Genomic DNA, 9936 nt, shown 5'->3' with positions numbered 1-9936 from the left:
TTAAATGTTTAGAGGATCTATACGCAATATAAAGAGTTCTAATATTAGAGTCTTTGTTGTTTCCTTTAAAGAGTAAACATGGAGATAAACGATGTCTTTGTATGGCAATATTGCATGTTCTGTCTCATTACTTCATCTTCAAACGTTAGGCATCGAGTAATACCTGTCATTAACTTAAATGATACAATTTATAAATAATTCCAGATCCATAAGTTAACTGCTTCTGTTATTGATGTTAATAATGTATCAGGTAGATGAAAACATTATCGTTGACTTAAATTCGTAATTTGAACGAATTTTATGAGACGCAGACCATATATATACCTTCATCAATAATTTTAACAACAGTTCATTGTTTCCCTATAGGTATAGCTTGCATGTCTTTCTGTTGTATATCTAAAATCAAAGCTACCATACGTTTAATTATGCACTTGGTAGTATATAACATTATTTTATTAATATGATATCATTATATTAATAAAATGTTGATTATTCTAAGATAGTATTTAGTTAGCTTTTTCCTCGGGTGACCAAGATTTACATGACGGCTGTTGTCGATAAAGCAGAAGACGCACGCCCTTCAGAAACACCTAGTCTCATCCTCGCTAAACATTTTTAAGGGACTCTGTGTAAAATCTTTCCTTTGTTCAAAATGTACCTTACTTTCATCGATTTTGAATTTGAACTGCGGTTCTTTTACACTTCTGAAGTTGTTTTTTCTTGAAATCTAATAACATATAACATGTAATTCGAACCGGTTTCCTTGGGATGTCATTGTTGTTGTTGGAACGTCAATTGTGTTACTGATATGGTGTTGAATGAGCATAAACTGTTTACCTTCGTCAACAGATTGTGCTATATCTCCCAATGAATCATTGCTAGCAAGCAAATTATCGGTTTTATTCGTATTGCTATTAAAAAGGAATATAACACGAATTGAATTAGAGTCTTGATATCCCAATTATTTTGTATGGCCTTTTTCAAGTAGCATTGTGGGGAGCAGGTCAAGAGGTTGTCATTCAGACAGAACGCCTCAGCTGGTCTTTATGCTTGATTTGTTTACGAAACAGTGGCTACCCCGTCAGACGTCTGTGTGTTGCTGACAAAAAACATAGAAGAACGTGCTCTAACACGGGTCGTAAATTGGAGGTTGGAACGTAATTTCCCTGCGTCTTTCCGTTGCATAGGACGGGGAAAATAAACCCAGTAAATCCATCCCGTTTAATTATACGGGTCTGCTAGTAATCGATCAAAAAGTCTATTTTTCATACACTAGGGAATTATGTCCGAGACATTCTTCGATATGCAAGTAATTATAATGCGCATTGAAATAACTAAGCACAATGAAAGCCATTGTTCTTGCAGGAATGGTATACACAATATTGTGTTGTTGGGTGTTTTTTCTTCTTAACAAAATGCAGTTTGAAATAATTATCTGCATGGATTTTTCTTCCATTTATAGTGCTAAACTGATATATTTTTAATAATACCAAATAACTGGATGGAAACTGTGTCTGAACAGAGGTATGAACATTCAGATTTTTTATCAAAGCATATGAAAATTCTTTACATTGATTGTCTCTTACAGACAAAACGGAAAACCCAGTCTCAATGTTCTCAAGAAAAAGGATAACGTTTATTGGAACATTATCAAAGATAGGAGACGCTCTCACTGACATATCAGCCGGCCCTTGTTGTAATACCACGAACACTCTTAATGACAGTTGTTAAGGCCGCTGAGCCTTAAAAGGTGGGGAGGATAACTAGAGTCTGGTAGAGCTCAGGTTGACATCGGCAATATCTCAAATAAATTGGTGTCTAGGCTAAAATCCGCTGACTCAAAGCCGATTCAGAAGAAATTGCATTTTATTTCATCTGGGGTTGTTTGTAATACACCGAATCTACAAATGAATAAATGCTTTCAAAATCCTATTTGTTTTCCTGCTGCGTGGCTTCAATTTCAGATCATAGTTGGTGATGTATATCTGCCTCTTTCTCAAGTTGTAGATCAGGATCACATAATTCTTGTCATTGCGTCTATGTTACACTTTGATCATTTGATACACATAAATGTTATGTTGGCTACGTGATTGATAGTTTCGTTACATTTATCGGTTTAACATACCAGATCTTTTTTTTTATTTGTAGTTTTTGGATTTGAAGATTTGTTGTAAGAAACTTCACTTTTCTAATGAACCGTATCATGAACTGTCCGAAGATCAACGGTATCGATACAATTATTTTAAAACTCCGTTTGAAAGTCCTCAGGGATTTGGACCCATGTCTACCAGCACGTCGCGAGTTCAAACGTTGTCAGATGCTTTAAACGACACAGTCTACTGGGATGGGAATATGATGATATACCATTTTTTTATGTAAACCAGTTCGATTATACATAATAAAAGACACAAATATAATTATCTGTTCTAGTGTTTGTGTCGTTAATGTAATTTTAAAGGAAACCTTTTCATAAGATAGTGAATGTGTTTTTATAACCATTTCACAAAAACGATATGATGCATGCTTTGTGTTTCTTTGTTGTTTTAACAATTTCAAACCATCAATTTACCTTGATAATGATGTTTGTGTTAAGCTTTGTTAAGCAAGCAGGGAATAGTTCAGTTTTCTTATCGATTGCAGTAGTCATGGCATTTCAGTGATTCACATCGCTACTGTACAAATGTTGAATTGTAATCTTTTATCGAGGGTTGATGAAATAAGGTTAATGAAACTATTCATTAACCGGAGATGACATTTCTTTCTTTGAAGCTTTCATGAGGTGTACTTTCTTATGTGATACTCGCACTTGATTTTTGGTTAAAGCGCTATTTCGTTTAATTGAATCTGGAATTCTCAAGCAGTTTTTTCAGCAACACTGCGCTCTGATCAAATACTATGTCAGAATTCTTCTTCTCCTACATTAACACATACTGAAGGTATTGAGTACCAGACTTAATAAATACTTAAGATTGACGTGATTACTTTCGGCCTTGAGTTTAATGAGAACATTAATATTTTGTGATTTTGTTATTAAAGGAAAATCGCAGGACATACACATAGGATCGCACCTTTAGTATTTGGCAACATATATTGCATACAAAAATTGAATAACACTGCATCATACAGCTATGTCGTCCGGACTTATCGGTGATGCATGGGGCCATAAATGTTGGAAAGCCAAATTGGTTTTTACTACACAAAAAAACAAACAGGAGGGAGAGGGTAGCGTAAAACCTCTTAATTATATGAATTTCAAAATTGGTACTGGTGAGTTTCAAACCAATAATGAGTAAAGTATATATCATAAACTGTGTTACAACTTAAAAAGAGACAAAGGCTACGGCAAACCGCGAAGACTACAAACATCGACAAGCAGAACTGTTTTTAAATGTTTAGAGGATCTATACGCAATATAAAGAGTTCTAATATTAGAGTCTTTGTTGTTTCCTTTAAAGAGTAAACATGGAGATAAACGATGTCTTTGTATGGCAATATTGCATGTTCTGTCTCATTACTTCATCTTCAAACGTTAGGCATCGAATAATACCTGTCATTAACTGAAATGATACAATTTATAAATAATTCCAGATCCATATGTTAACTGCTTCTGTTATTGATGTTAATAATGTATCAGGTAGATGAAAACATTATCGTTGACTTAAATTCGTAATTTGAACGAATTTTATGAGGCGCAGACCATATATATACCTTCATCAATAGTTTTAACAACAGTTCATTGTTTCCCTATAGGTATAGCTTGCATGTCTTTCTGTTGTATATCTAAAATCAAAGCTACCATACGTTTAATTATGCACTTGGTAGTATATAACATTATTTTATTAATATGATATCATTATATTAATATTATGTTGGTTATTCTAAGATCGTATTTAGTTAGTGTTTTCCTCGGGTGACCAAGATTACATGACGGCTGTTGTCGATAAAGCAGAAGACGCACGCCCTTCAGAAACACCTAGTCTCATCCTCGCTAAACATTTTTAAGGGACTCTGTGTAAAATCTTTCCTTTGTTCAAAATGTACCCTACTTTCGACGATTTTGAATTTCAGGTACGGTTCTTTTTCACACTTCTGAAGTTGTTTTTTCTTGAAAATCTAATAACATATTACATGTAATTCGTACCGGTTTCCTGGGGATGTCATTGTTGTTGTTGGAACGTCATCTGTGTTACTGATATGGTGTTGAATGAGCATAAACTATTTTATCTTCGTCAACAGATTGTGCCATATTTCCCAATGAATCATTGCTATCACACAAATTCTCGGTTTTATTCGTATAGCTATTGAAAAGGAATATAACACGAATTGAATTAGAGTCTTGATATCCCAATTATTTTGTATGGCCTTTTTCAAGTAGCATTGTCTGGGAGCAGGTCAAGAGGTTGTCATTCAGACAGAACGCCTCAGCTGGTCTTTATGCTTGATTTGTTTACGAAACAGTTGCTACCCCGTCAGACGTCTGTGTGTTGCTGACTAAGCACACAGAAGAACGTGCTCTGACATGGGTCGTAGAACGGAGGTCGGAACGTAATTTCCCTGCGTCTTTCCGTTGCATAGGACGGGGAAAATAAACCCAGTAAATCCATCCCGTTTAATTATACGGGTCTGCTAGTAATCGATCAAAAAGTCTTTTTTTCATACACTAGGGAAATATGTCCGAGACATTCTTCGATATGCAAGTAATTATAATGCGCATTGAAATAACTAAGCACAATGAAAGCCATTGTTCTTGCAGGAATGGTATACACAATATTGTGTTGTTTGGTTTTTTTTCTTCTTAACAAAATGCAGTTTGAAAAAATTATCTGCATGGATTTTTCTTCCATTTAAAGTGCTAAAATGATATATTTTTAATAATGCCAAATAACTGGATGGAAACTGTGTCTGAACAGAGGTATGAACATTCAAATTTTTTATCAAAGCATATGAAAATTCTTTACATTGATTGTCTCTTACAGACAAAACGGAAAACCCAGTCTCCATGTTCTCAAGAAAAAGGATAACGTTTATTGGAACATTATCAAAGATAGGAGACGCTCTCACAGACATATCAGCCGGCCCTTGTTGTAATACCACGAACACTCTTAATGACAGTTGTTAAGGCCGCTGAGCCTTAAAAGGTGGGGAGGATTACTAGAGTCTGGTAGAGCTCAGGTTGACATCGGCAATATCTCAAATAAATTGGTGTCTAGGCTAAAATCCGCTGAGTCAAAGCCGATTCAGAAGAAATTGCATTTTATTTCATCTGGGGTTGTTTGTAATACACCGAATCTACAAATGAATAAATGCTTTCAAAATCCTATTTGTTTTCCTGCTGCGACGCTTCAATTTCAGATCATAGTTGGTGTTGGATATATCTGCCTCTTTCTCAAGTTGTAGATCAGGATCACAGAATTCTTGTCATTGCGTCTATGTTACACTTTGATCATTTGATACACATAAATGTTATGTTGGCTACGTGATTGATAGTTTCGTTACATTTATCGGTTTAACATACCAGATTTTTTTAATTTTTTTTGTAGTTTTTGGATTTGAAGATTTCTTGTAATAAACTTCACTTTTCTAAATGACGTTCTGAAAGGGCAAATAACTGGTTATGTTAACGCCGCTTACCAATAATAATGGTACTAAATACACAAATTTAATGGGTTTTTTAAACGTTAGACACGAAGGACAATACATTTATAAGGACATTAATATGCTTATTTAATGATCTTGTCAATATTTAAGCCGTACTCTACATATATCTCCTAATAATTGAATAAGACGAGTGTAAAATTCATCCACGCTTATTCAACTATGAAATGTCGGTTACCAGAGTTTATTTAGTGCGAAAGTAAAACTAAATTCAAAAACTGTGATATAACTTATTTTCATAGGGTTATAGTTTCATTGATTTCGTGGATATCTTCCTCCACGAATATAGGTCAACGAAGTAATTAAAAGTTTGATATAAAGCAATTGTCCATTAGAGTGTGTACTCGTAATCCACGAATTTATGTTCCCCCGAAATGGTGTTTTGTCGGGAAACCACGAAATTTGGGTCCCATGAAAATGTATTATTTCTAACTAATACGTATTCATAAAGCATAAACTAAATTTCCGTTTACTTGTTGCTATATTCCAGGCATGACTTCAACAACAATACCCATGTACTTGGCAGAATGTTCTCCCGCACATATTCGAGGTCGGCTTGTGTCAACAAACATCGCCATGGTTGCGTGTGGACAGTTCGTAGCAAACGTTATCGATGGTATTTTCGGATGGGACGAAACGACTGGATGGAGGTATGCAGAGTAGTTCTAACAATCTATGCACACATGAACAATGCAATCAACGTTGTACAGAAACCACACAGAATATTGATTTATTTTACTGGTAATTGAGGGAACATGTTTCACTATTTGTGTAATTAGCTCCTTTTCCTGATAGTCGAAATCCAGATTCTTATCACTTCATACGGAATGTCCTACATTATTCCATAGAGTAGATAAAAACATCGTTAGAACTGAATCAAAATTCCCCATGTTTTAGGTTTAATGTTACTCCTTGCTTGTATAAGCCATAGTATATATTTCCTGTTTGTATTTTACTATAAGTATGTATCTTCTATTTTTATTTACGATAGTTATAATCTTCTATTTGTATTTACGATAGTTATAATCTTTTATTTGTATTTACGAAAGTTATAATCTTCTATTTGTGTTTGCAAAAGGTATATTTCTTCTATTTGTATTTACGATAGTTATAATCTTCTATTTGTATTTACAATAGATGTATTTCTTTTATTTGTATTTACAAAAGTTATATTTCTTCTATTTGTATTTACGATAGGTATATACCTTCTATTTGTATTTACGATAGGTATATTTCTTCTATGTGCATTTACAATAGGTATATATCTTCTATTTGTATTTAAAATAAGTATTTATCTTCTATTTGTATTTACGATAGGTATATATCTTCTATTTGTATTTACGATAGATTCATATATACTATTTGATTTACAATAGGTTTATTTCTTCTATTTGTATTTACGATAGTTATAATCTTATATTTGTATTTACAATAGGTGTATTTCTTCTATTTGTATTAACAAAAGGTTTATTTCTTCTATTTGTATTTACGATAGTTATAATCTTCTATTTGTATTTACAATAGGTGTATTTCTTCTATCTGTATTTACAATAGGTATATTTTTCGATTTGTATTTACGATAGATTCATATATACTATTTGATTTACGATAGGTATATACCTTCTATTTGTATTTACGATAGATTCATATATGCTATTTGATTTACGATAGGTATATACTTACTATTTGTATTTACGATAGGTATATATCTTTTATTTGTGTTTACGATAGGTATATACCTTCTATTTGTATTTACGATAGGTATATATCTTCTATTTGTATTTACGATAGGTATATATCTTTTATTTGTGTTTACGATAGGTATATGCTGGGCCTTGCCGGTATTCCTTCATTCGTACAGTTCCTGGGTTTTATAATGATGCCCGAAAGTCCTCGATGGCTCATTATCAACCACAAGGACGAACGGGCTCGGCGAGTACTGCAGACAATGAGGGGACAATTGGACATTGAAGAAGAGTACGACTCGGTCAAAAACAGCTGTATGGAAACGGAAGTGGAGGAACAGAAACGATGTAGGCAGGATTTGAACAGCTCGTTAGTTTACATCAATATAGTCCTGTCTTTATTAACAGTACCAGGAGTAATATACAGTATTGATTTATAGAAAGATTTACGCAGTAAAACATTCCCCTTAGTTTGCTTTCACTGTAGACGCGTATATCCAAAAGAAGCAAGCACCATTTTTATTTGTAATGTTAATCAGTACATCCATTTTAGTCTTGAATATGAAAACACTATTGATAGTAAAATAAGAAAACGTTTTAATGTTTTGTTTTTTTAATTTGGTGATTGTAACAATATTGCCTTAAAATTATTAGTGCATATTAAATATTCATTCACATAAAACTGTTAAGAAGTACGATATAGAATATAGTCAGTAGCATAGCTATAATATTTATCAATTATGGACTTTTGTCGAGGTCAATACGTTTATATGGACCTGATAGGACGATATTACTTATATCAGGTCACATATCACAATGTATTGATCGAGACAAAAGTCAATAATTGATAAATATCATAGCAGTGATATTGACTATATTACATATCATGCCATTAGATGACATGACATATTAGATATAATAGTGAGAATGAAATAAATTTACTGAAACATTTGCAGTGAATTAATCTTTTTTGGAACAAAAATGCAACAAAATAAATATTTTAGCAAAAACAAATTCTTCAACAAAATGAAACCTATATATACATATATAGATGTATAATACGTAATGACGAAATTACCTACAAGACCTAATTTATACGATCTACTACATATATCATACAATGAGGTTGATCCATGATTATATCAACCAAAAACGAAAATATGTGCCAATATTGTTTCTCTCGTTTGGTGTTATAACAACCACAGTCACCACCCCAGAGATGCTTTTTATTATTAATAAAAAAAAATCGATGGAATCAAAAACAATATAAAGATCTATGAATGTAAGAAAGTTTAACACTATTTTTGTAGCAAACAAACTATTCTTTGTTGTGTGTCACGCGGTAGGTTGTTTTAATCAATAGACAGCAACGTATTTCAAAATGGTCCTATGGATTACCATTTCATATTGTTTAATTCAGACAGACAGACATATATATATAGATGCTTAATCGAAATGTCAAAGTCGATCTTCTTTACACCAAAGCAATGAACCTTTTAATCGTATTGTAAATCAGTGAGAAACCGCAATTTGATATGAAACATTTCTATAATTACAGCACTAGAGATAGGTAATATTGTTTGTTGACATATCGATTTCTAGCTATAATGAATTTACTACATTGATCGCCATCTGTTCATGTTCATGTTTGATATTTACACAGAGGCAATAAAACTGTATGTCCACATTTGTATCGTTATAATAGGGAGGAAGAATTTACATACAACCATTCATAAATTGCTAGCTCCGTGTTATTGCCTTTATCAATATATAGCTTCCCCTGGCGTGTACTTAAGTTCTGGCAATTACTATTGACATAGCTACGGAGGTGCATTCGTGTGACAGGAGAATACCAGCTGCGTCTGGCGTCACTGTCATAAAAGACCCCGTAATGTACCAAGAAATTGATATAAAGTCTCAACCTTCAATCAAATTCAAACAAATGATACATTGTCTGCAAAAATGCAGACATTTCCCAATATTGAGCTCAAATTTGAATCTGAAATAATACGTTTTATGCAAGCTAAAGGTTTTATAACGTCAATTTGGATTTAACGAATTCCCCGGGGCGATAAATAATAATAGTAAACATCTTTCTTCCAGCAAAGATGCCTATCATTATCCAGATGATACAAACACCTTCTATCCGACGGGCTCTGATCGTGGGGTGCAGTTTACAAATGTTTCAGCAGGTTGCTGGAATCAATACAGTGATGTACGTATCAGAGAAACCCTGTTAGAGAAACATACCATTAACACCTTCCAGAGTTCAATTCCATGTTCCTGATCTTATTTTATTTGAACTGTTCGCCATATAGATCATGTCCAATAACATTACGTCATCAGTCAATGGGCAATTTCGTGAATTCTGTTTCATTACAATTAAGATAACAATGTGTGTCGGGATGAAACACCGTGCTAAGTATTTGATCAATTCTAGATATCATCAAGACAGAGGCACGTCGTCGGTGCCTACTTTTTGTAATGATAAAGCAACGTCGATTGACGAACAAAACAATAATCGTTTTCTAAATAGTAAATTCTATTAAGAATTCTCTTGATTGTCGGTGTCGAGAAAAATTATATTGCATCATTA

At 33.3% G+C, this 9936-nt stretch overlaps 1 protein-coding gene across 1 annotated transcript in view; it reads left to right on the top strand.

Moving 5' to 3' along the window:
• LOC110465177 (proton myo-inositol cotransporter-like) overlaps positions 1-9936 on the top strand; it is a 63842-nt gene that overhangs the window by 46574 nt on the left and 7332 nt on the right. Inside the window, exons 2-4 of the mRNA XM_021520833.1 lie at positions 6146-6305; positions 7477-7688; positions 9444-9555. Of these exons, the coding sequence (XP_021376508.1) occupies positions 6146-6305; positions 7477-7688; positions 9444-9555 (484 nt within the window). The remainder of the gene's footprint in view (positions 1-6145; positions 6306-7476; positions 7689-9443; positions 9556-9936) is intronic.

The sequence above is a fragment of the Mizuhopecten yessoensis genome, unplaced genomic scaffold (assembly GCF_002113885.1).
Source record: "Mizuhopecten yessoensis strain PY_sf001 unplaced genomic scaffold, ASM211388v2 scaffold11059, whole genome shotgun sequence".
Classification (NCBI taxonomy): domain Eukaryota; kingdom Metazoa; phylum Mollusca; class Bivalvia; order Pectinida; family Pectinidae; genus Mizuhopecten; species Mizuhopecten yessoensis.
The sequence above is the reverse complement of the archived record's forward strand: the minus strand, read 5'-3'. Positions and strand labels throughout refer to the sequence as shown.